The sequence below is a fragment of the Zootoca vivipara genome, chromosome 1, assembly GCF_965207765.1.
Source record: "Zootoca vivipara chromosome 1, rZooViv2.hap1.1, whole genome shotgun sequence".
Taxonomy (NCBI): Eukaryota; Metazoa; Chordata; class Lepidosauria; order Squamata; family Lacertidae; genus Zootoca; species Zootoca vivipara.
In genome coordinates, this window is record NC_142582.1 from 53,791,861 (window position 1) to 53,819,629 (window position 27,769).

Sequence of the window (27,769 nt, forward strand, 5' to 3'; positions counted from 1 at the left end):
ACTGGCTTGGCGGTGGCGGGAAAAAGGGGAGGAATTCCTCCCCTTCTTCCCGCCGCTGCCAAGCCAAAGCGGGCCTCCCTCCGCGCCCGCTGCCGCTTCGGCTTCCTCGGGTTCCCCGAGGAAGCGCCGTCCCATGCCGGAGGTGTGCGGCAAGGCTGCCGGGGGGGGAGCGCTTCTCTCCCCCGCCGCCTCACCGCGCACCTCCGGCATGAGACTGGGCTTCGGAGCGGCGGTTGGCGGAGCGGCAGTTGGCTGTTCCCTGTGTCCCGAGAGCACGGGTCCAATCCCTGTGTCCCTGGTTGTCCCTCCGTCCAATCCCTGTGTCTCTGGGGGACATGCGCAGTACCCCAGGGACACACGGGACATCTGGACGCAGGGACAACATGGACATTATTATATAGGATATTCATAAATACACACATATCTAAATATATGAGCCATGTGTCTGATATAGTATGGGAAAGCAATCCTGAAGACATTTTAACTCTCCCAATGACCTCAAATATTCCTCTGCAGTAAGGGAGGGCAAATGGGGGAAACCTTCCCATTGTCTTTTTGCTGGCAAGTCCTATCTTAAGGGCCTATCTTAAGGGACCCAGGTGGCGCTGTGGTTAAATCACAGAGCCTAGGGCTTGCTGACCAGAAGGTCGGCGGTTCGAATCCCTGTGACGGGGTGAGCTCCCGTTGCTTGGTCCCAGCTCCTGCCAACCTAGCAGTTCGAAAGCACGCCAAAATGCAAGTAGATAAATAGGAACCGCTACAGCGGGAAGGTAAACGGCGTTTCCATGTGCTGCTCTGGTTTGCCAGAAGCGGCTTTGTCATGCTGGCCACATGACCTGGAAGCTATACGGCGGCTCCCTCGGCCAATAATGCGAGATGAGCGCGCAACCCCAGAGTCGGTCACGACTGGACCTAATGGTCAGGGGTCCCTTTACCTTTACCTTTAAGGTGAGCCTGTGATGTGGGTTCAGGAACTAAAGTATTAACCGTCACAAAAGAATGGCCAGATTGCCCAGGTAATGCAATCAGTGACCGGTATCATCCTGGCAGGCAGGATTTCTGCTGTAGACTACCTCCTTCTGTGATGTATGTATGATTTTTTGGGGTGGTGGTCTTGAGCTACAGAAGGCATCCCCAGACTGCGGCCCTCCAGATGTTTTGGCCTACAACTCCCATGATCCCTAGCTAACAGGACCAGTGGTCAGGGATGATGGGAATTGTAGTCCAAAATATCTGGAGGGCCGAAGTTTGGGGATGCCTGAGCTACAGGGTGGGCAATTTTAAAAGTCTCTATAAGGGCTTGTGCACCATTGTCCAGGGTTCTTCTCCCACCTGTGTGTGGTGAGTAGGGACCCTGTTGCAACAGTTTAATAAAGATCAGGCTTACTAACTGCTTCTCTAACACCATCACCAAGTATCTAAAAAGAGATTTTTAACCTGAAGTGCATTTATTGAAACACCGTTAAAAATTGCATTATATAACACCAGTGTAAACTAAAATTCAGCTTTTCCCATACTTAAGATTTCAGGGAATTAACAACTACATCTAACAATCAGTTACAGGTAGGTAGCCGTGTTGGTCTGAGTCGAAGCAAAATACAAAAATTCCTTCATTAGCACCTTAAATACCAACTAAGTTTTTATTTTGGTATGAGCTTTCGTGTGCATGCACACTTCTTCAGATACACTGGAAACAGAAGTGTCAGACCCTTATATATATACAGAGGGTGGTGGTGGTGGGTGGGAATGGGTGATGGGCTGATGTTGTTGTTGTTGTTTAGTCGTGTCCGACTCTTCGTGACCCCATGGACCATAGCACGCCAGGCACTCCTGTCTTGCACTGCCTCCCGCAGTTTGGTCAAACTCATGTTCGTAGCTTCGAGAACACTGTCCAACCATCTCGTCCTCTGTCGTCCCCTTCTCCTTGTGCCCTCAATCTTTCCCAACATCAGGGTCTTTTCCAAGGATTCTTCTCTTCTCATGAGGTGGCCAAAGTATTGGAGCCTCAGCTTCACGATCTGTCCTTCCAGGGAGCACTCAGGGCTGATTTCCTTAAGAATGGATAGGTTTGATCTTCTTGCAGTCCATGGGACTCTCAAGAGTCTCCTCCAGCACCATAATTCAAAAGCATCAATTCTTCGGCGATCAGCCTTCTTTATGGTCCAGCTCTCACTTCCATACATCACTACTGGGAAAACCATAGCTTTAACTATACGGACCTTTGTAGGCAAGGTGATGTCTCTGGTTTTTAAGATGCTGTCTAGGTTTGTCATTGCTTTTCTCCCAAGAAGCAGGCGTCTTTTAATTTCGTGACTGCTGTCACCATCTGCAGTGATCAAGGAGCCCAAGAAAGTAAAATCTCTCACTGCCTCCATTTCTTCCCCTTCTATTTGCCAGGAGGTGATGGGACCAGTGGCCATGATCTTAGTTTTTTTGATGTTGAGCTTCAGACCATATTTTGCGCTCTCCTCTTTCACCCTCATTAAAAGTTTCTTTAATTCCTCCTCACTTTCTGCCATCAAGGTTGTGTCATCTGCATATCTGAGGTTGTTGATATTTCTTCCGGCAATCTTAATTCCGGCTTGGGATTCATCTAGTCCAGCCTTTCGCATGATGAATTCTGCATATAAGCTAAATAAGCAGGGAGACAATATACAACCTTGTCGTACTCCTTTCCCAATTTTGAACCAATCAGTTGTTCCATATCCAGTTCTAACTGTAGCTTCTTGTCCCACATAGAGATTTCTCAGGAGACAGATGAGGTGATCAGGCACTCCCATTTCTTTAAGAACTTGCCATAGTTTGCTGTGGTCGACACAGTCAAAGGCTTTTGCATAGTCAATGAAGCAGAAGTAGACGTTTTTCTGGAACTCTCTAGCTTTCTCCATAATCCAGCGCATGTTTGCTATTTGGTCTCTGGTTCCTCTGCCCCTTCGAAATCCAGCTTGCACTTCTGGGAGTTCTCGGTCCACATACTGCCTAAGCCTGCCTTGTAGAATTTTAAGCATAACCTTGCTAGCGTGTGAAATGAGCGCAATTGTGCGGTAGTTGGAGCATTCTTTGGCACTGCCCTTCTTTGGGATTGGGATGTAGACTGATCTTCTCCAATCCTCTGGCCATTGCTGAGTTTTCCAAACTTGCTGGCATATTGGGTGTAGCACCTTAACAGCATCATCTTTTAAAATTTTAATTAGTTCAGCTGGAATATCATCACTTCCACTGGCCTTGTTATTAGCAGTGCTTTCTAAGGCCCATTTGACTTTACTCTCCAAGATGTCTGGCTCAAGGTCAGCAACCACACTACCTGGGGTGTACAAGACCTCCATATCTTTCTGGTATAATTCCTCTGTGTATTCTTGCCACCTCTTCTTGATGTCTTCTGCTTCTGTTAGGTCCTTACCACTTTTGGGCTGATGGGCTGATGGGAGTGGTAAACCTGTGGATGGCTGCTGCTGATGGCTGCAATTAGTCCGAGGGGAGGGGGGGAGCAAGGGTTGAGGCACTAAAGAAAGCTTGATCATGCATAATGAGAGAATAATCCGATGTCTCTATTCATCCCAGGTGGCTCCAACAATCAGAACACCCATCCAGGAGAAGTGGTGTGTAGGCCACGGATATACATTTTTGGAAGACGGTATGTATGTGAAGAATCAATATGTTCAATTGATTCAATATGTCTGGTTGTTCAATATGTCTGGTTGTTAACCAGAAAGTTGGTGGTTCGAGCCAATCCAAGGATGGCTGTGGGCACAATTCCTGCATTGCAGGGGGTTGGACTAGATGCCCCTTGGGGTCCCTTCCAACTCTACAATTCTATGAACAATAATAAAAGCAGGATTGTCATTCCTCCTGAAATATGTTTGTGCAATTAGATGCTGTATAACGTACAGTGGTAACTCAGGTTAAGAACTTAATTCGTTCAGGAAGTCCATTCTTAACCTGAAGCGTTCGTAACCTGAGGTGCGCATTTCCTACATAGGCCTCCCGCGGCCCCAGAAGCGGATTGCGTTCGTATCCTGGGGCAAAGTTTGCAACCCGGGACACCTACTTCTGGGTTTGTGGAGTTCGTAACCTGAAGCATTCGTAAACAGGACTGTTCACAACCCAAGGTACCACTGTACATGAAGCAGTGATAATAGCTGATTTTGTGCATTATGTGAAGCGTTGGCTCTGAACTCTCGGGACTGGAGAAGGATTCCTAATAAATAATTCTACTGTTTATGCTTTCTAGAGACATGCTAGCTTTTAAAACTATTAAGTGCTTGCAATATGTTATCCAAACATTTTCAGGTAAGATGCTAGATTATGGCTGTGATGGGAAAACACCTTCCTTCTCTTGTTTTTCCCCTCCTTTCCCTGCAGTTCGTGGTTTTGCCTACAACATGAAATTGTCAGATAATGACTTAGTTGGGCTCTAAGGTGCTACTGGAAGGATTTTTTTTATTTTGTCAGATAATGAGTTCCCCTTCCTTCCTGCTCCATATTGACTACTGCTTGTGGGAAGCAGGGAAATATCTGTAATAAAGAAACACGTGTTATAAGAATTCTAAGGTCCCAAATACTAAATAAACAAGGGAAACAGATACATAATTATATAAACCACATGTCTGAAATACCGGTAGTACAGGAGAGCAGTCTGAAGCCATTTTGACTCCCAAACTGACCTCAAATATTTCTCTGCATGGAGGAAGTAAACAGGAAAGCCTCTCCTTTGTCTTTTGCTTACCTGTCTTAAGGGCGTATTTGTGTATGAATAGGGTGAGCCTGTGACCTGGTTTCAGGAATTAAAGTATTTACCATCTTAAAAGAATGGCCAGGCTGCTCAGGTAAAGCAATCAGTGACTGACCATTAACAGATATCCTGGCCACATGTATATACCGGTATGTATTAGATTCAGGCATGCACTGAATTCATACTTAATGATACAGCCTAATTGACTTCAAACACTTGATGTGAAGCTAAAAATAGGATGTGTAAAGCACTTTGTACATGGAAAAGTGCTTTTGAAATAATTCCAAATAATTTTTTTCTAGATCATACTAATATGGCCACCAAAATTTTTAGCTTCCTTGGTTTGTTTTGATCTAGCCTCTAAGCAATGACCACAGGTTGGTTTTTTTTTTGGTTTTTTTAAAATGGAATTAGCTTCCAATTGGAATTGGAATTAGATTAGGAAAAGGTAGAATTGTCATATCTAGAACAAACATTGTGGCATCCTTAAAAATTAACAAATTTATCATGGCATAAGCAAATGGACTACATTCCACTTCATCAGATGTGTGAATCCTGAGTTATAGCGTACATATGTCCCTATAACTCAGGAGAACACTTTTGTATTGTCACAAGGAAGGCTTATGCTGCAATGGTCTTTAAGGCGCCACAAGATTGCTTGTTCTTTTTGCCGCAAAAGAGTAACACAGCTACGCCCCTGGAAAATATCAGAAAGCTGTGCATTTTAGGAGAGAGAACTAACGTTGCATTTTAAAGTTACAAAATTATTTAACAGGGAATGACCCAAAGGAATGCTTCGTAGCCACTGCCTCCTCTGATCTCAGCTGTGAAGGAACTATTCTCACACCCAACTGCTTCACCTATTTTTTTCCTCTCGGCAAATGCTGGACGGCACTAGAGGCTGCAGTGAGGAGCTGTGGCAAATCAGTGGGCCCGGCTGGAAAGCAATGGCACGGGCGATTCTGCAGACGGGCCTTTCCTTTCATGCACGTTCTCTTGCTTTTCCCTTCCTCTTCTTCTTGCTCGTGGTGGCAAGTGCCACCCCCTGTTTTGCGTGCGATGGTTCAGTCCCTCCTGCCGCTGCTTCGTTTTCTACGGTCAGCAGATGGCGCCCTGACGCTGGCCAGAGGGGTGGGCTTAGGGGCGGGGGGCCGAGCATGAGGTAATGGTGGTGAGAGGAGGAGGAGGGAGCTCGCGCGCTCGAGACGTCGCGTTCCCGGGGAGCTCGTGCTGCGGCTCCTACTCCAAAACCTTGCTAAGGCAGGGAAGTTGTAGCGGGAGAGGCTGCGGGTTGCAATAGGCAGGAGTGAAGTGCCCGTGCCGTGCAATGGGTGATTGTTTCTCCGCTGTGGAAAGCGGGCATCGCGTCTGATGGAGGCTTGCAGTTCTCCTGCTGTGCAGAGAAAATCCCACTCACCCGGATTCCTCGTAGAAAGGAGGCAGGCAGAAAAGCAACAGGGAGGGGGAGCTGGAGCGATTGCTGCATCTAGTGCACGGGGAGGAGGAGGAGGGGGAAAACTAGAGCATGAAATTCCGAGAAGGGCTTGCTGAGAAGGATCCCCCGTGCAGCTGCAGAGAGGAAAACAGGAGGAGGTGGAGATGCAACTGGTGTAACTGAGTCACCCTCCTTTCGCCGTAAAGATAGTGAGAAATTCCCCTCGGAGCCGCTTTACAGAGCAAACGACGGAACCTGCTTTTCCAGCTCGCTGAGTGGATGGATCCTTGTTATTTTTTAAATGCATGCATTTTTATAGGCAGTGACGCAAGAGTCTTCAAGTGGGTGGGATGAGAGGTTTAGAAGCCTTTTTTAAAAAGGTGCATGAAGCGAGCAGAATCGAGGCGCTTGTGAACCCCGCAAAACCCAGCTCTCCGCCGCCAGGGAGAGAAAGGGAGAGATTTGACAAGAAGAGCAAGATCTGGAACTGATCCAAGGAGCAGCCAGCCAGCTAGTGGCCGTGACGTTGCAGAGTTTAAAGGGGGTAGATGAGACCGATCGGACGCTGACCAGGCAAAAAGGGGCTCCTCCGGGCGCCGCTTGGGATCGGGAGCGCTTCCTTGCTTGCAGGAGACCGCCACCAATATGCTGCTAGCTTCGGCCGTGGTGGTTTGGGAATGGCTGAACGAGCACGGGCGCTGGAGACCCTACAGCCCCGCCGTGAGCCACCACATCGAGGCGGTGATCCGATCCGGGCCGAGAGTCGGGGGAAGCGTCGTCCTAGGCCAGGTGGACAACCGCCTGTCGCCTTATATCATCGACTTGCAGTCCATGCACCAGTTCCGCCAGGACACGGGTGAGTGTGCCCCTGCGTGGCCTGGAGCGCCCACCCCACCGCGTGGCCCGGGAGCCGGTCCTCGCCTTCCTTTCCCTTCCCTGGCCGGTTCCGTCTCTTCCTCCCTTGTCTAACAAAAGGCCACACCGGGGATCGAAGCCCTGGGATCGAGAGACGGGGTGTCCAAAGTAATCTAGGTAGAGATCCGTGGTGGGATCAGCCCCTCGATTGGCACCTTCCCAAGCCTGGAGAAGGAGTCTCCCGAAGTGGGTGCGCGCGGTACGCTGGCGTGGCAGAGGTCCCTAACCCATAAGGCGACTGCAAGGGCAGAAATGAGACGAGCGAGGTCGATCTAAGGGTTTTTCGGCCACCCGGATGTCTTCGGAGTTCTTCTTTAACCTGGGCAAACATTGTACTTTAGATTAACGCGAGTACACTACAGTACAAGTTTGGGAACTGCCTGCGCAGCCCAGTCATCTTCGCCGCCGAAAGTGCCCGTTGCTACCGTAGTTGTTCTCAGGTGCCTTGCTTAGCCTTCATGATCTCCCGACCCAAGCGCTTGCATACCTGCAAAGGAAAAGCAAGTGTACGACTGCGGGGTGGCAAGGGGTTTCTGGGCTACAGGCAGTATGGGGGGGGGAGTTTATTTGGGAGTAAACTCCATTGGGCTCAGTGGGATTTAGTCCTGCGTAAAAATGCATATAATTGGACTGCATGCGCTCAGAACAGAGAGGAAACATAGTTGGATCACCTAGGTCCAGGGAGAGAAGTGTGAAGATTGGGGGGGATAATATGAGATATATTGGAACTTTTTAGATACCGAGTCAGAGCAAGTCAGAGCAACAAGGAAAACCAGAATTTCACAATAGCCATTCCCCAGGAATCGTGAAGAAATATTATGTTCACTGTACTCAGAATCTTTGCACTGCATTTGAAGTGGTCTTCAGTCAATTACACACATCCCTGCCTCTAAACTAATGCAGTTTAGAATATCCCACTTCCCCTGTAATTGTGGATTGACAGGCAGTGACAGATAGTGGTTTACTTACGCAGGGTGATTAAAAGGTTGTTAAAGAGTAGCAACAAATCCGAGTGAAATGAAACTGTTTGCACCCTGAGGGTTCTCTAGTCCTCCTTCACCCTGGAGCCTTGCAAAAAGAACCATATACCTCTGAGTGGGTGGATGTTTACTACTGGTTCTGACCAAAATAAATGTTTAGGGACATTCATCAAGGATGTATGCTAACCTTTAGAACTTGTGTGTGGAAACCTGGAGGAAGTTATTTCCATTTTCTGTCAGTTGTCTGCTGTCAGCTAGGGTTGGGGGGGAACCCACAAGGCCAGAATAGTACAGTAGTATGATATAGAATGGCAAACCATACAGTAGTATGATATAGAATGGCAGGGTTTCGAAACATTGGTTGAGATGTGGGTGGTGCTTCAGTGCTGCTGCTGCTCTTGCTCTCCACCCCCTCCACCCCCCCCCCCCCGCTTTATAAGCACCTTGATCAAAGGATTTACCGGAGGGGCTGAATGCCTCTAGTTAAAATGTTCTTGAAATACCTTCAGTGATGCAATTGCAGTATCATGATGGAAAAGAGGGGAAAATCAATTGTAGGTGGGGAGAGAGAGAGAGAGACTGAGTGCTGTCTTTGCTGACAAGAGGAAAATACCCTGGGAAAGCCATCAGCCTCCTTGGCTGGGAATCCCGGTTTGCTACTGCCAGTGAGCTCACTTCAAGAAGAGGTAAAGCTATTGGATCAGGAGGAGAGCTGGGAGGAGATAACAGGTGAATCAGGCCACCACAGTGCATAGGAATGAGAGCCTCCCCTTCTGGTGCAGCAGACTGCATTTTGAATAGACTGAAGCTAGAGGAGGGAGGAAGAGATGTTGAAAGCAAGACAGAGGAATTGAACAGGAATATTTTAGGGGAGGATCTTTTAACTGAACAGAAGAAGGACCGGAGAAGGAGGCTTACAGCTCATCTGAGGGCAAGGGGAACACTGTGAGAGATCTATAGTCAGTTTTCTAACTTTGGGTGCTGAGAAGCTGGAAATATTTTTAAATAATTCCATTCAAGAGAGCTCTGAAAATGTAATAAATCAGCAGCCGATCCTATGGCCGTTTGATCTGCTCGCTCCAGGGCTGGAGCAAACCCTGTATCTGGTCTGTCATTTTGGAGGAGTGTTTTCCCCCCATCATCTCTAAGTACATTTTACCATCAGTTTATTTTAAAATAAGTGAGATGTATTTTTTTTTTAAAAATGGCAGTATAAAGAGAATCAAAATCAGTGGAGTCTTCTAACCCCTTAAAGCAATATTTGCTAACCAGGTGCCCTCCAGATGTGTTGGACTCCCATCAGCTGCTAAACATTGTAGTCCCAAACCTTTGGAGGGCGCCAGGTTGGCGATGGCTGCCTTAACAAATGGGCAAATACTGTATATATTGTGGCCTAAGCTTTTGTAGCCAGATGCCCAGTTCTTTGGACATACATTATTGTCTTTATCCCTCTTTCCTACCAAAAATGGTTTCTAAAGCATCTTACAGATATAAAACAGATAGGAAAATACAATAAACCAATGAAAATCAGTTTAAACACAAAAATAAGTAGCTTAAGACTTAAAGAACTTCACAGTCACTCTAAATAGGTACCCAAGTTATGAAAGGATATTCTGATGAAACATCAGTTTCTTACACTAAGAGTTGGTTGCACAGTGGCACAGACTCCCACAAGAGGTTGTAGACTCTCCTTCACATTGGAGGTTTTAAGTTGAGGCTGGATGGCCACCTGTCATGTATGCTTTGGTACAATTCTGTGATTCTATCCTTTTGAACACAGATCAGAAGCGGATGGCCCAGGCCTCCCTAGGACCACACAGAGGGTATACTTGTAGTCTTCATAGTAGGGTCTCTCAAGCCGAGCTTAAATGAACTGTGGAGAATATACATCCCCAGTACATTCATGTCTGTGATAATCATTCCTACAACAGCATCACTAGCAACTATCTGAAGGACTTCTACTCTGCCCTTTCTTTCTTGGTGCCCTGTATGCTAAGAACTGCCTTCCAGAACACTTACTTCATTTAGACATGCGAATCCCAGTGGGGAACTGGAAACCCACAGCCTCGATCAGACTAACCCCCCCCCCAGCATCAGTTAGGCTTGAAAACAGGTTCCCAGGGGAGGCTTTCAAGGCCAAATGCAGTGTGTGTGTTAGTGTGTGGGTTGGGGGATGGGTCATAGCTGGAGAATGATGGGTTAACATTTCCCTTCTGCAGTCTTCATGAAGATCAAAGCCTTCCCTCCTTTGCCAATTAGTCTTGGAAAAAGCTAGAATGCTTTTTTTTTCAAGCCCAACTGCTGGGGGGGGGGAAATGAGAGCAAAAAAAATGTGTATGTATGTATATGTATGTGTTTGTGTGCATACAGTGTGTGGGTGCTGTGCTTGTGCCAACCAATCCATTCACTATCATTAACTTACATGGATTAAGCTTTAGTTTATTATCCCCCATTCAGCTCACTATTAATTCCAGAGACAGTTTGAAGAATCAATTGCCTTCCTGGGCTACAAAAGAAGATTATTGAAGGCCATCAGCCTACTTCTCCCAATAGCTTGATGTAGATTTTAAAGGTGGGGAGGGTGGGGAGAGAAGACAGAACCTCCTTGGCAGGGGCTTGGGAGGGGGTTGGACTGGATGGCCCTTGTTGTCTCTTCCAACTCTATGATTCCTGGCACTCCACAGGTTATTTCCCATAAGGTTGGAGTTGCAATTTCCTGTCACCCCCTTCAGCTACCAGCCTATCTGTTAGAAGCAGATGTCTGTCAGGCTGTCTGGAAGGATACCATGGGCGATGCTTCTAAAAGCTGAAGAAAAGTCTGCAAGGTTCAACAGGGACACACTCCCTCCGTTTGTCTCCTGCTGAAGGCTGTCAACTAGCATGACAAAAATGGTTCTAGATCTTATTTGGGCATCCTGCAAGCAACATTTTGCCTTCACACACCTTCTGTATGGCTTGTTTCAGGTGCCCATGCTGCCCTGCCACAGAATTTACTGCCACAAATACTTTCCTGCCAGGGTTTGGGAGTGCCATGTAAATCATGCTCCCAGCCCACCAAACAGTTGTGACACCCCACCTACCATTGCTATATGTGCCCCCCACCCGGGGGCAAAAATGCACCCACCCACCCACCCAATAATGCTTTATTTCCCCTCTGGAATCATGGGAATTGAGTATTCCCACGATAAGGCCTAGTTGCCTTGCTTCTGCTGTACCCTTTGAAGCCTGGCCTTGAAGGCAGGCTGTGAAGTGGAGGCATTCATCCCTGCAGCGCTGAAGTTACCTCACAACTGTGAAATGAAATTCATCTCAGAGCCTTGGTGCATGCTTTCTTCCTCTCTGCGTGAAATATGGGCCCGCACATAAAGAATGTTTGGTGTGTGGATAAAATGTTAGGAGCACAGCAGTTTGTGTGCTTCTGCTCGGAGCAGTGAAAAGCTGCCTGGAATGCATATGTGAGGAACCCCAGTCTGAAAATCTAGCTCTGCTGTACTATTGGTGCAGTTGAGCGAGTTAAGAGTGTGAACTATGGCGTGGGTATTCCAGATTCATTGGCCAACATCAGCCCAAGCTGGACAGCTTTAGTCCACCCAGGGCCTTTTTAGTCGTGGGACACTGGTTGTGGAACTCCTTCCAAAAGAGCTTTGTTCCTTCAGGCTTTTAGTATTGTTTATTTAGTCTTGCTAATTAATATGGCACGTAACAGGATTGTTGGAAGGAGTGTTAATATGGCCTGCCTACGTTTACAGGGCTGGTAGAAGGATCAACAAGGTAATGAAGATGTACTGCCTTGGACACTCAGTAAAATACTGTAGCTATTACCTTTCTTGCATGCCTACAGCTTCAGCTGTACCCCTTCAGCTTTGACACAACATATTCACACATATCAGCACACATATATCATGTCATAAGGAACTATCAGTGAGCAGCAGATGGATGCTGCGGCAAAGGCAGTAGGAAAGCAAGGAAAGAGGCAAAGTCTTGATTGTGGCTTTCCACCTGTCGATTGTGAAACAGAGACTTGTAAGGTTAAACTTATTGCCTGACTTATCAGATATTCCTCAACTGAAGGGATAGCTAACCTTCAAGCATGCCAGATGTCTCTGAACTAAAGCTCTCATCATCCCTGACTATTGGCCTATTGGCCATGCTGGCTGGAGCTGCTGGGAGTTGGAGTCCAGCAACATCTGGAGTGCCACAGGTTAGCCACCCCTGATATCCTGGTTCAGGGGTTGCCGTGTTTGAGTGCCCAGACCCTGTAAAAGCATGAGAATGGTCTGGCTTAGCAAGACAAAAAATAATCTAGCTGAGCATTCTGTGCAGTAGCCAGATGCTGTGGGAAAGCTTACACTGTGAACTTGCGAGAGATTGCCATGTCTGCCAGGGTCAGTCCTACCGTTAGGCAGAGAGAGGCAGCTGCCCCAGGCAGCTGGATTTTAGTGTCATAAAAAGGGCAGAAACTTGTTAAGTTATTTTATTTGAATCAACGTATTTTTACTCTCAAGGAGTGGCACTTTTGGATTTTGTGTCTCTGGCACCAAAATAACATGGCAAGTATTTGACCCTATGCACGATGACTTGAGAGAGGTGTGTGTGGTACCATTTGCCTATGGTGATCTTATCCTATCCTCCATGAATTCAACTCGCCCATTTAAATAAGGAATTGGTGTTTGGTGACCATCCAAAAACCACGTGGAAATGAACTCTGTAAGCTGAGATGCATTGCGTGAGGAGATATTTAGAGAGATTTTGTACTCCAGTTGTGGCTAATCAATTTCATTGGACACTTTAATGTCCAAGTTATAGTGTATTTACACACCATAGCTGCCAAGTCTCCCGTTTTTTGCGGGGAACCCCCGGATTTTAATCCGTTTCCCGCTGTTATCCCAAATAGAAAAAAATCCCAGAAATCCCCCGGATTTCCTACCTGCCAGGGAGGCTCCATTTCGGGTGCTGCTCTGCCCATGTCTGGGCACCGGAAATCGGGCAGCATCGGCACCGGAAGTTGCTTCTACGCATGTCCAGACATGCGTAGAAGCAACTTCGGGTGCCGCGCCGCTGCTGATCCCGCATTTTTCAATGGGAGACTTGCCAGCTATGTCACACACACACACACACATACACACACACAGGAATTTATCTATAGGCAGAGCTTTTGCTATCCTGATAAAGGAAAATTGTGGGTGATGCAACAATTGCACTAATATTGATGGATAATCAGCAGAATTTGGTTGTGCAAACCTGTGCATTTGTATAGATGTGGACGGTGCCTCTAAAACTAGCATTCTGGCCACTCCATTCCTCAGCATGACGGATGTGGGCCGAACATTGTGATGCAATTACTACTGAAGGAGTTAGCACTGCAGGGTGTGCTTTTGCTCCCGAGTCATTAGCATGCAGGCCATCTCTTGTCTGTGTGGTGGTGGCCTGGGCTCCCTCGCTCCCCACCCCTTCCCTGAACTCACTCCCTTCCTCTTGAATAAAAGCACTGTCCTCCTCCTCTTTGAGTGGTTGCCACGGTGATAAGAGCCGTGTGTGTGTGTGTGTGTGTGTGTGTGTGTGTGTGTGTGTGTGTGTGTGTGTGTCTGCCTGTCCTTCCACCTCCCTCGCTGAATTTTGCTGAAGCAAAGTCAAACTAATTTTGAAGTCTAAGCTCGTCCCAACTTGGCGCTGGAGCCAGTGGGTCAGGAAAGAAAGTGGGCCAGGCAGGCTGCCGGCCTGTCTATAGGCCTTTGTCAGCTCTGAGACAGGCAGAGATTAATGTTTGCTTTGCTCTTGGAAAAAGGGAGGCTGAAGAAGAATACCAACAAATAAACAAAAGTTTCCTTCAAATCTAGCAGGGTCTCTGTAGTTAGGGGAGGCATTCATTTGCCTGAGGAAAGAACAGTAAAGGATTTCTGCCCATTATGTTTAGAATTTTATCTAGAGGCTCGTTTCTTTGTCCTTATATTTCACTTTTAATTTTCAGGGTGTTTTGTAGGACTTCAGCTCGCTTGTGAATTTGTTATTCCTCCCATTTTACAGATGGGGGTTACAGTGGCCATGTCAACAGTGTGGATGGGAGGAGAATTACGGCAGTGCAGGCAGAATTTCCCTCACATGACCGATGAAATGCATTGCATGAGTGAATCCAGCTGTAAAACCATGTCCTGAGGGACATACCAAAGACTTATATCTCATTAAAAGTACCTCATTTTATTCTCACAGCAGCCTTAGACGAAGTCTCCTATTACGTTTCATGGCTGAGTGGGGACTTGAACCCACATCTCCCTGGTTAAGACAGACAAGTCTATCCACAGTGCCTTTCAGGTGTCCTATAAAGCCATGGTTGAGTTCATATTTGAACCCTGGTTGATCCAACACATTGCACTAGAAGGCCTGATGAATTATATAGTACAGTTCATCATCTAGCTTGCTTTCCAGGTCAGATTGAAGAACATAACCTCTGCATCCTGTACTCAGCTTTGGAAAAAAATATTTGAATAAGGAGGCAGCAAGAGACTTTGGTAAAACCATTAAAGAGCATGGTGGGTTTTGCTCTGCATGTGTAGGAGAAAGAGACTACAAGCTTTTCAGCACCAAGAGAAGTGTTTTAGCATTTGAGATACTTTTTCTTTCTTTCTGGTTTGCTCTTTAGCTGTTTGGGTTTAATACCGAAATTTTGTTATATTTACGGTACATGTTGGATTTAAATTGCGTGTATATGTTTTGTGTGAATTAGTTTTTATTCACACTCCTGTGCTCCATCGTGGCATCTTTTGATGAAGTGTGGGTAGCAAATACTTTGAATTTTTAAAGAAAGAAATATAAATCCCATAAATTCCAGTAAGCGTGGGCTCATAAGTTTGATGAGCGTCATGTGAAGACTGCTTGAAACAATTCTTACTGTGAATACTTGTCCAATACGTTGCTGCTGTAAGGTGCAGCACTAGACATGTGAAAGCTTGTGGCGGGGTACAGAAAAATTGGAGGGGACCCTGGTTTCCCCCAATTTTTCTGTGCCCCATCCCCATTTTTTTGGGGGGGGGGAATGAATAGGAGGAGAAAATTTCCCAGGCCTTCATATCTCTGTTAGCACTGCTCTCCATTTCTCTGTTCTTCCTGATCTGGAGCGTCCCTGTGCTATCAGTAGATCTACCGAATCCGGCCATGATGGGTAGTAAGTCATCATACAGAGGCCATTTCCAGCAGTTCACCTTATTCAAACTAAAGTCTTCTCAGGAGTGAGGTGGGAGCTGTAACACAGCTTCATGGTCTGGTCCCCATCCCAACCACCCCAGTGCTTTTTGCTCTTTTCAGGGACCATTCACAAGACCATACTTCTAACATTAAGAAGAACCAAGTTGGATCAGGCCAAAGAACTCTCTAGTTCAGCCTTTTGTTCTCGCTGTTGCCAACAAGATGCCGCTGCTTGAGAAGGGTTGTAGGCCAGTGGTAGGACACCTGCTTTGCATGCAGAAGGTCCTGGGCTTGATTCCTGGCATTTCCAGATAGCACAGGGCTAGATGGACCAATGAACAGATTCTGTATCAAGCAGCTTCTATGGGAAACCCCAAAAGAGGATATGAACTCAACAGCACTGTCTTGCTCAGGGTCCCCAGCACCTGAGTGTGATACTAGAGGTAAAATTGCCACCGTTGATGGTTTTATCCTCCATGAATTGAATTTATGTAATTACTCCAGACTTAGTCCGTTCTAAATTAATTAATGCAGAATAAATACAGTCACTAATACAAATTAGAACTCCTATTCCACACTTTAGGTCAGGACTATTCTTCTCTATATCAATGCCTTGTCATGGTGCTGGAGGAGACTCTTGAGAGTCCCATGGACTGCTAGAAGATCAAACCTATCCATTCTTAAGGAAATCAGCCCTGAGTGCTCCCTGGAAGGACAGATCGTGAAGCTGAGGCTCCAATACTTTGGCCACCTCATGAGAAGAGAAGAATCCTTGGAAAAGACCCTGATGTTGGGAAAGATTGAGGGCACTAGGAGAAGGGGACGACAGAGGACAAGATGGTTGGACAGTGTTCTCGAAGCTACGAACATGAGTTTGACCAAACTACGGGAGGCAGTGCAAGACAGGAGTGCCTGGCGTGCTATGGTCCATGGGGTCACGAAGAGTCAGACACGACTAAACGACTAAACTACAACAAATTCTTCTCTATTTTACTAAGTGTGCATGCTGGCAGGACCTGGGGTTGGTTACCACTCCCTGCAGTGTATGCATACTGCATAAAGTTAAAGGGACCCCTGACCATTAGGTCCAGTCGTGACCGACTCTGGGGTTGCGGTGCTCATCTCACGTTGTTGGCGAGGTACCTATTTATCTACTTGCACTTTGACGTGCATTCGAACTGCTAGGTTGGCAGGAGCTGGGACTGAGCAACGGGAGCTCACCCCGTTGCGGGGATTCGAACCGCCGACCTTCTGATCGGCAAGCCCTAGGCTCAGTGGTTTAACCCACAGTGCCACCCGCATCCCTCATACTGCATACACAGGGTGAAAAAATAAGGTTGCCTTTCACATATTTTGAGGAACATTGTGGGTACACACAGTATTCAGATACAATCCTTTTTTCCTGTAATGTGTGAAGTCTTCTTTTTTTGTGTGCCATGACTAATGGAAGGCACACTAATATTTACCTGGACTGACACTTCGGGGGTGGGGGGGAGGACATACTCTTTCAAGGACAAGGTGTAATTCTGTTCCCTGTGCTCTTTAAACTCCTGATTGAGAACAGATAGACACAGAAGTGCATTAAAAATCCATTAAAACTGGAGTAATTATGCATGTGAACATAGGCTAGATCCCATTAAATGTGAGTGGGGTTGTTCAGATCTTTTATAATGTTAGGATACCAGGCCAGTTTTTGGCAGCCAAAGAACTTCTGGCTCCTTGAGAAAGGGGAATGCTGTCAATATCCTGTTGAGAAGCTGCCTCTGAGGAGGGTGGGCAGAAGTCCCCTCACACCCCAGACTGAATGAACGATTGTTCTGCCTGTCTCCCCTCCTCTCCCTCTCCAGTTGCTATGAATGTTGTTGTTTGGGGTCATTAAGGAGTTCTGATGGTAGAGGGGTTGTGACCCTGGCAAGGTCTTGAATAGCTATTGTCTCTTTTCTTCCCTTGTTGAATGGGAGGCTGAAGGCCTGATTCAGAGTGACCCAGGGAGTGGCGGGAGGATTTTCCCACAAGGTTGATGGATGGAGCCAGATGCTGAAATTCCAGCACTCCCCACCCCCCTCCTATGCTGGTTCCTTCCCCTTCTTGTGATGGATTATAATAAATTATAGGGTTTGCACTAGTCGGTTTGGCTTGTAACAGGCTTCTCCATTGTATTGCCTGATTATATCTTGAGAGTCCACCTCCCCACATAATTTCTTCAGAAAATGCCCTTTCTGCCTGAAATACCGTGTTATGGTGTGTGTGGTCTTCCCTGATGCAGGGTTTTTACTTCACTTAAGCCTAAGGAGGCAAGGAATTTTAAAGAGATCAAAACTGGGGGGGGGGGATATCCAGGTGTTAGACATAGAAAGCTGGTTGCCTTTATTAATTCATGCCCACCTTCTTTCACCCCAGCAATAAATTCTTCAGACATTTTAATGGAACAAAATCCAATCACAGCAGCGCCTTTCTTTTGTGACGTGCTTGCTACAGTGCATTTACTGCTAAATTATAAAGCATTTCATGTAATTCAGGCTTAAACTACAATCAACAGAATAAATGATCCAGGTTTATCCTTTCCTTTTCATTGTTTGATCACTTGCTAATCCAGAGTGTTCAGCCATCTGTGCCAGGCACCTGTTCCTTGTGCAACTTTGCATGGTGCTGTTACTCTCAGAAGCAATTTCTGGAACTGCTCAGGGTGGTGGAGGCTGCTTTCCGTAAAATGGAACCCCAAATCACCTTGGTGCCACACATCCACTTTTGTTTGGAGTTGCAGATTCTGGGAGTGATGTGGCACATCGTTTGATGACGAGTTATTCTCCATTGGCATTTTAACCATTAACAAAAGGTAGTAAATCTTTTTTTAAAATGTTTGATCCGCTTTGTGTGTTGAGCTGTTTTTCTTCTCTTTTTTTGGTATTTTATATACCACAGAATCAATAAACATATATCTACGTGGTATCTATACTTCAGTTAAAACCAAAACAATATGACTAATAAGATAAAAGCAAAATACATTAAAGGAATGGAAGTGAACATAATGGATCATCTGAAATGATCATTTTCATACGATGGCTTATAACGAAGCTTTAAGTTGACGCCTGAAACTCATTACAGACAAATGGCATTTGATTTCATTTGGTAGAGTTTGATAATCCTGGTGCCACTAAATTAAATGCAGAGTTTCTTGTTGAGGACAGCCTTACACTGCCAGGAACGGTCAGACTTGCCTCAGTGGCTGATCGCAAAGACTGGGATAGGGGGACAATGTATAACATCCAGGCTGCAGAATCTACCTCACATAGATAGAGACAGGTATCCTCAAGGTTACCTGTGCTTTTGAACCACCATAGCTAACATATCCCAATCCAGGAATGGTTGTGGTGGGGACACTGTCTGAAGCTGGTAAAAGGCTTCACCATTGAGGTAACCTGAACCTCAAGTGACTGAGCTGGAGCCAAGAGTACTGTGTACCTGCTTCTTCAAAAAGAGCCCAACTGGCTTATCTCCCTGATACGGGAACTTCTCATCCGTAGTGCTTCTGTCTTGCCAGGATTTAAATTTAGTTTATTGGCCCACATTGAGCCCAGCACTGCATCCAGGCACTGGGCCAGAACTTTCATGCACTCACTCAGCTCAGGTTCCTGCACCAATGTACCCTTACCTTTCTTTCAAGACGGCCTAGCCTCCTATTTCTGTGTGGAAGCAGGATTGGAATAAAAGAATCAAGAAGTGAAAAGTCAGTCAACTCTGTTTTTGTGTGGGTATTTATTTGGAATCATGGGGCAAAGGTCATTTTGGCCTTGGCATTCCAGCCTCCCCCCCCTTTGAAAACATTTGGGCAGACACATTCAGTAGTCACTGTAGTTTGTCACTGCCCTGATTCAGACCTTGCAGTCTTCCTTATTCTCTTGAACAGAGAAAGGCAAGTTGCATCTGCTTCTCCCCCCCCCCTCTCTCTGTGTGTGTCTGAAAATGTGAGCAGGATTGGGGAGCACCACCTACATGTTAAAGTCCTCTACCAGAAAGGAATCACCGGATAAGAAGAAATGATCTCTTTGCTAACCAGCTCAACTAAGCAGTTGTGTCTGTAGAATTATCACAGCATTTGTCTCCTGGGGTACTTCTATATTTGATCATCCTTTTCTCACTTTGCAATGCAAAGATAATACTTGTTTAACAAGGAAGGAGAAAAACACACTGATTTTGAAATATATTGGGGGGCCAGCTAGCCCACCTTGAGCTTTTTTGTTTTGATTAACTTACTTAAAATATACACAATTGTTAAATTAAGTATACAACATTTGTTATAATTTGTTATACTTTGTTATAATAATAGTTTTTATTTTTCCCAGTTCCTTGTTCCAGGCAGAGCCCTGGTAAATATAGGCTGTAGTGGTATATAAACTAGATCTTACTCAGTGTCCTCTTCTGAACTAGTTTTTTTCTGGGGAAATTGCCAACTTTCCAGTTTTGTACCACCCATGTATAAAACAAGTTGTGAAACTTGCTTCAGTAAATAGTCACCCTCTTTTTTGAATACTTTTTCTTTTAAAAGGAAATCCCCGGTCAAAAATATTTATTTGCCTGAGACTGTAGTTATAAACAGAGATAAGCGAATTAAACATAATCCCTAAATACGAATAGTTTGTATTCTTCACATAATCTCTATAGTGGCTTTATACCCTTGCCTGCAAATTACATGTATTTTAGCTAATTATCCTCCTTTCCAGTCATCTGTATCCTCAGTGTGTAAGGCAGTTTTAGTGACCACTTAGCAAGCTATCCAGACCAAATCAGCACTGTTGTCAATTTATGTTTCAGTTTTGTCATTCACTGTCCCATAAGAAATCTTTCTGTTCTCCCCTTCCCCATACAATAGGGTTGCCATATTTCAAGACGTAAAAATCTGGACACCCAGTTTTAAAAAATTGTTTGAGTTTTTTGTTTGTTTTTGTTTTTAGGAAAACACACTTGCTTCTCTGCAATTGTAGGCTTAGCTTTTATACCCCTCATTTTAGCATGTGCTGGATTACTACAGGTGTACCCGCCAACAATTACCGGTAGTTTTACCCAAATTATGTCAAAGTAGCCAGATTATGCTTCTGCTAAAAGACACCGGCTGATAAAGGGCATGCCAGCTGATAAAGTCAGCCAGAATTATGTGTGTTTAAATCTCATTTGTTTAAATGGGAGGGTTAAGCATTTAGGGTGAGGCTTAGGTATTTAGGGTAAGTGATGAGAGAGATGCAGCCCCAAGCGCAGCCATGCTTGTTTATTCTGCCCTGTTCACATTTAAATGGCAGGAGGGGCTGATTCTTACACCAGAAGGTGTGTGCTGAGAGCTGAACCTATTCCCTCCTCCACCTTAACTCCCCACAGTCTCCATCCTTAAGGGCATTTTTCTCCTGGCTCAGTCCACTTCCAGTAATGATCTGGTTGGGGGAAAAGTTACTGGGGTGGTGGACTGTGAGAAATTAAAGGGGAGGAGTGGGAGGTTCTTCTCACCTGTACACTTTTTCTAATGTAAGAATCAGATGCCTGACCCTTTGTTTTACATGTGATTGGGACAGATGTGAAAAACAAACATGGCTGCTGCTATTGTATATTGGCCTGGAGAAATTGCATATAATAAAGGGGATGGAACAGAGAGGCTAAGAGCTGTGGTAGGAAGGAGATGAGGCATTGAAGAGAAGATGGAGTTTCTGTGTGGGATGACATTGGGGAGAAGGGATGGGGGGAGGGGCATGCATGTGCTCAATCCTTTCTGAAAACTTGGCTGATCTTGACTTCTATATTATATTTGAATGAGACTGAAGTGCTGCTAACCTTTTACAATTATACAGAGTATACAAAGTACACAAAATAGAATTGTTGGCATCCGTCCGTCTCAAGAAACAATGGGGTGTGCCTCTGGAGATGAAGCCAAACTGCCAATGTCTGCCTGCTTCAGTGGGTGCTTGGATCTCAGAGTATCACTCGACAAGCAGATTGAACCTCTGCACCAGGCAAAAAGAAAAAGAAAAGAAACAAACCCTCTTGAACCTAGCAAGGTGGAATGTCAGGACCTTGTGTCCTGGCTTATCCACAGACCTGTTGCAAGTCAAGGACTAGCAGAAGATGGCCATCATTGACCATGAGCTGAAAATGCTCAATACTGACATTGCCTCTCTACAAAAAACTAGACTTGCTTCAAATGGAAGCCTCCGAGATAAGAACTGCACCTTTTTCTGGCAAGGAGGACATCCAGAAGAACCATATATTGACAGCGTAGCCTTGCAGTGAGGAACTCTCTTTTGTCTGCTACACAGGGCTCAAAACACTTGCTCTCTCTCTGCTTCTCAGCCACCTGTATAGTCCTGGTTTAAGGTGGGCAATATCTGACCAGTGAGACACACAATTTGAAGGCAACTCATAACGATCATACCTTGAGCCTGTCAGGTTGAGGTTATGACTCGTAACTGCTGCCTCTTATGTTATTTTTGCTGCATTTGCAGCACCGAAGTTCTGCAACATATAATAAAAGTATTAATATGCAAGAATCCCTTAACATCTCTAACATTTCCTTCATAGAATACTCAATGATCTTTCACCCGTTCTGTGAAATAGTTTAACAATGCATGCCTTTCCCACTGCCTTTTTAAAGGACTAATGAAAACAGCCTCTGAAGGAATGCAATACCTTCTCTGTGCTCTTATCTTTGACAATCAGCTGCACAAGACCCTCTCGGGATAATGTCCCTTGTCTTGCAAGTGAGTCTGCTCACCAGAGTCACCCCGATGATTGCCATTCTGTCACAGCATTTGATGACATAGCAGCTATTGACCATACAACTGCTTGCTTTGGAAGCTACACATGGTTTTGGAGTCCAGCCTGGGATGGGTGGGAATTATTTACCGTATATTCTGGCGTATAAGACAACTGGGCGTATAAGACGACCTCCAACTTTTCCAGTTAAAATGTAGAGTTTGGGATATACTCGCTGTATAAGAAATACGACCTGGCGTATAAGACGACCCCCAACTTTTGAGAAGATTTTCCTGGGTTAAAAAGTAGTCTTATACGCAGGAATATACAATTTGTTTATTATCTTTATAACTTGTGTTTCCTCTGCAAGGAAATTGAGGGCAGCGTACATAAGCTCTTCACACCATACATTTGTGAGGGGCACATGCCCTTCACCGCTCCCTGGGAACGTTACCCTTTACAGAGCTACAATTCCCAGCAGCCTTAACAAGCTACAGTTCCCAGAATTATTTGGGCGAGGGAAAAGTCATGTGATTTAAATGTATGGTGTGTACACAACCATTGGAAAGAAAGAAGATTCCACCTAAACATTAGGAAGAACTTCCTGACAGTAAAAGCTGTTCGGCAGTGGAATTTGCTACCAAGGAGTGTGGTGGAGTCTCCTCCTTTGGAGGTCTTTAAGCAGAGGCTTGACAGGCATATGACAAGAATGCTTTGATGGCGTTTCCTGCTCGGCAGGGGGTTGGACTGGATGGCCCTAGTGGTCTCTTCCAACTCTATGATTCTATGATTGGTGGTCTCCCCACCCAGGCACTGACCAGACTCAGACTTGCTTAATTTCAGTTGAATCATTAGCCTTCCAGCCTCTTGTTCCACCCCTGCCCCACCACCATTCCCTCCATATCTTGGCCTACTACCCCCACGATCCCCAGCCAGTGTGGCCATACTGGTTGGCGCTGATAGGAGTTGTAGTCCAAAACACCTGGAGGGCATGAAGGCTGCCGAAACCTGCTTATGCAGCAGAGAATTCGCAAGCAGGAGAGGGGTTGAACAATACCCCCCTCTTCCTTCCTGTTCTCCACTGCAAATGCCCCCAACACTTGCATTAGAACTATGAGGTGCAGAGGGGGGTTGGTGCCCCCGCGTTTTCCTCAGGTACTTTGTTCAGAGTTGCGCAGGGAAAAACTGGTCTGTTGGTGATGTCAGGGAAGGTGGGGGGCTTATATTTCCCCTCAGAACTGCCTTCTGCTCCTTAGGGGGAGGCCCACCCCTCACATGAGAACCATGGATTTAATGCTTCAGAATGTAGCTAATCAGATTATCTTTAAGCCCATTAACTCTACTGCCAAAGATGAAATAGTTCTGAAATCTTGTTAGCAAGTTCTGTGGGTGAAATAGGGCAGTATGTCAGAAATCTCCAGCTACTTCTTTGGCCTGAAATAGGGTGTGTGTTCGTTGTAACCTTCCTGTTGGGATTCATACATTATCTGCAATGATAACCTGCAGTTTCATTGCTAGCGGTTCCAGCCGTTGTTGTAGCTCTCCCCCTCACCATAGTTCAGAACAGAAAGAAATGGCAAGCTAGATATTTTTATATAAAGGAAACTAAAATAGTATAGGGCTAGGCCCATATATTTAGCAAAATGCCACAAGGAATACCAACAACCAGTGCTTTCTTTTTTCTTAAAAAATGTTTAGGGGTACTGTCATTTTCCTACTCGTATTGAAATACTGCCTCTCAATGAGGCCAAAATTTGATTCACAAAATGTTTAGGGGTATCCGTACCCCTGCGTCACCCCAGAAAAAAAGCACTGGCAACAGCGATGCACATTTGTAGCTGGCTGTTGATAAGTGCTGAATTGTTTTCTGCTTCCACATATTGTGGTACGGCTTTGGAGGTCCGCAGGTTAATGCCAGGGTGTGGTGGTTATTAACCTCTGGTGGTTGGATAAATATTCTATCACTGGGTATGAATCCCTTATCACCAGTCCTATTAGCTTGTGTGTCTTTTGTAGATGATAACTGATGGGGTCCTTGGTTGCGTCAATGGGCAGGAGTTTATAATGGTGTTATAATTAGTTAACACTAATGGCATTACAATTATTGTGAAATAATGGCTATGTACTTGAGGCCTCAGGTGATTTTACCCAGGAGGAGAAAGATGTATTTAGTAACCGGGTCAGCAGTGAAACCGCAGAGATCAATTTCCTTCCCCCATCAATGTTTATTTTGTTTTTTGTTTTTCCAGCAGTGTTGGATTGTTATTTCAGCAGCACCTAAAATTCTGAGCTGTGGTAGTTTACACATGTGAAGAGATGGGGGCACAAAAGCAGGGCTGTAATGCAGATTGTGTACTCGAAATACGCTTGGGAATAAGCATATATTTCTTGGCTTTTGCATAATTTATTCTGCTTCCAAAGGAGTCAAAGAAGTTGGAGGGTTTGGTTTTTTTTTTTTAAAAAAAGAATGTGGTGATTAAGAGAAGTGGAAAGAGCATTGAAGATTAAGGTTTGGTAGGTCACATGTGTGCAAGGAACAGGGAACTAATAAATAAGTGGAATCTGCAACAAAATTTTGCAGCGCGGAGTGCTGCTGTTCAGACTTCAAGCCATTTCCCCTCCCACCTCTTTCCTTCTCTCCCCCTGCCATGCCCAGTCAAGCAGCATTTGATGGCCAGTGAGCATGCTTTTTTGTAACCAGCTTTTTTGTGGCAGCAGAGCTCAAGTTTTTCCTTCAGAAATGTTGCTCGCCTACAGACCTCTTCTGTATGGGTGGCAGTATTTTGGCTACACAAGCAATGACACCAGAACCTGGACATAATAAATACAGTGAATTATATGGGTGGAGTGGGTGTGGGGACAAGGAGCTGAAGACTCATCCTCAAGGCCACTTCAGAAGTTGCTATGCATATCCCAGCATTTATATCACTATGAAAACATGATGCAGGGAGAAGGGAGGCAGTTGCAACTCTGAGTGGCTTCTTTTGCAGTGTACACATGGTTAAGTAAACACATCTAGCCGGCACATATATCAACAGGATCCCATAAAAACACGCACAAATACATGTCCTGTTTATTAATTAGTAACATGTGAAGCAGCCCACGTATCAGCGGGAATCCTGTGTGCCCCCCCTTTCCTTTTGAAACTGCTCCAAGCACCACTCACATCTTTCACCATTTTCACTGTAACAATATTAATGTGGATCAGATATGAATATGAATCAAAACAAAGAGTGGGGGGGCATTAAAAAAAGAGGTCACATTATTTTTGCAAAACCATTTAGCACTTAAATCAGGAGCAATCACTGTGTTGTGGAGCTGTATGGATAGCAGTGCCTTCAAGTTCATAATGCACAGAAATTGACAATGTATTAATAATGAATACTATGACTAATCTGTGCCAGTCTATTGGGTCATATTCAGTTATGGTCCTCATGCAGATGGTACCTCGCTCTTCCATCATGGGCTTCCATCAGAAGAATGAGAGAGGTGGTTTTTGTCCTATGTCCCTCCATGCATCCTCACTCCCAAATCTGCTCCAGGAGGTAATGGAGGAACCTTTGGGACAATGTGAGACATCCTGCCAAGAGGAGGGCAATTGGTGAAAATTGTCTCCGTCCCTCTGCTAGATCAAAGCACCTTCTGGCAGCGTGAGGACCACTCCAGGGATTGCTTGGCATGACTGGGATTTTGGCAAAGTAGCAGTGACCCAAGGGATATAGACCATACAATACGATTCAGTGCATATCCCTAAGAATATGAATGAGAGAATGTCAAACTTTCGATAGTGCCTCATAGTCTCTGAGATTCAACTGCAGTGCAGTTCTGTGGCAAAAGCCAAGCACAGAAGATGAGAGATGCCCTATAATAATCCACTTGGACTTTGCCCATTCAGACCGAAAGAGTTTGCTGAAAGGAAATTGAGTCAGTGAGCAAGCTGTGCATAATTTCCAGAGAAATCCATTTTGCTGATACTTGCCCTCCAAACTCACCCAGCCTCCCTCACAAATAACTGGCTGCCAATCAGCGTCCAATTACTACCCTCCTATTATGTCATGGAACTGTATAGATCCACCCCCTGCTTCCATAATGGGGGGGGGGGGGAATTTGAAATTCATCAGACACAGCTTTCACAGACTGCCACGCGCGAAGACGCTCCATTGCCCATTGGGTTTCTGTTTAATATATATATGTGTCCAAAGTACGGTACTTAATGTACAACAGCTTAGCAGTCCTTGCAACAACCCTGTGAGGTAGGCCAATAATATCCACGTGACCCAGGGCCACTCCGTGAGTTGGTGATGGTTGCAAAATTTCAGCCAGAGCCTTACAGGTTCGCCACTGTGCTACACCAGCTCTCTTGTCTGACTAGTGCTTCTCAAAAAAAACCAAAACATTTTCTGAGTATAATTCTCAAGTAGGCTTGTGTGAACTCAAGCTATAATAAACTCTTGGAGCCTTTCTGTTTACCCTCTTCCCATTGCTCTTTCCCACAGGCACCATTCGCCCCGTTCGGCGCAGCTATTACGACCCCTCCTCAGCCCCGGGAAAGGGCGTGGTGTGGGAGTGGGAGAATGACAATGGCACCTGGACTCCCTACGACATGGAGGTGGGCATCACCATCCAGCATGCCTACGAGAAGCAGCACCCCTGGATTGACCTCACTGCCATCGGCTTCTGCTACATCATTGACTTCGGCACGATGGGGCAGATCAACCGCCAGACGCAGCGCAAGCGCCGTGTCCGCCGCCGCCTTGACATGGTCTACCCGTTGGTCACCGGCACCTTGCCCAAATCCCAGTCATGGCCGGCGAGCCCTGGGGTGGCCAGCATGCCTCCTGCGCCGGCCTGCACTTGCCCCCAGTGCCTCCTCGTCATGAGCATCAAGGCGGCGGTGGCAGCCGGGAGCAATGGAGGGACTGGCGTTTCGGTCAGCCAGCAGCAGCTCTTGCAGCAGCAGCAGCCGCCTGCACAACCACCACCCCCTCCCCGTAAGGCCGTCTCCCTTTCTGGCAGCGCCAAGCTCCCCATGCCAGCATCTATCCACAAGCCCCAAGACGGAGCAGCTACCATGCGCAGTTCCTTGAAGACCCTGGCCTCTCAGGTGAGCCGGAGGCAGGCAGCCAGCACTCCGGCCCTCACCACAGCCAGCTCCCCTGCAAGCCCTACCAGCGCCAACGGCAAGGTGACCCGTGCCAGCCTTAATACACTGAACCGTACCAACCTGCAGCGCCTAGCCATTGCACAGTCCCGTGTGCTGATTGCCTCGGGGTAAGTACATTGCAGTTGTCTCGGACAGTGGGGTGTGCGACTGTGAATGTTCCCAAACAGTGATCCACGGAGCACCAGTGGTTCACAAGCCTCATTCAGGTGTCTGTGGATTTGTGGTTGAGGATAGCAGACGGCACATCAATCACATTGAATGTGTCCTATTGATTTTTAATGGTGGTGTTATTTGCTTCTTTTATTTCTTGCATCAGACCAGATTCAACTCACTGTGCAAGGACTTTCGCTAGTGCAACAGGAGTTTCCCTTCCTCTCTTTTCCCACCCCAGATTGGCAGGCTGTCGGAGAACCCTCAGAGCTGTTCACCGGGGTGGGGGGGAGCATTCTGTCTGGCAAGCTGAAATGTTTGCGCCGACAGAGCCTAATTTTAAATTTTGCATTATTTTATTTTGTTACAATTTGAATTCAATGGAATACAACAAAATGCAATAGAAAAGAACCAAAAGAAGCGATGGGAATACGGTTTAAAATCATACAGCATCTAGTGCAGCACATTACAATTGAAAA

General features: G+C 45.9%; 1 protein-coding gene across 1 annotated transcript in view; it reads left to right on the forward strand.

Moving 5' to 3' along the window:
• The first annotated feature begins 6,543 nt into the window (after positions 1-6,543).
• Positions 6,544-27,769, forward strand: part of DTX4 (deltex E3 ubiquitin ligase 4) — a 37,047-nt gene continuing 15,821 nt past the window's right edge. The window contains exons 1-2 of the mRNA XM_035124385.3: positions 6,544-7,023; positions 26,473-27,247. Coding sequence (XP_034980276.1) covers positions 6,813-7,023; positions 26,473-27,247 — 986 coding nt within the window. The 5' untranslated portion in view covers positions 6,544-6,812. The remainder of the gene's footprint in view (positions 7,024-26,472; positions 27,248-27,769) is intronic.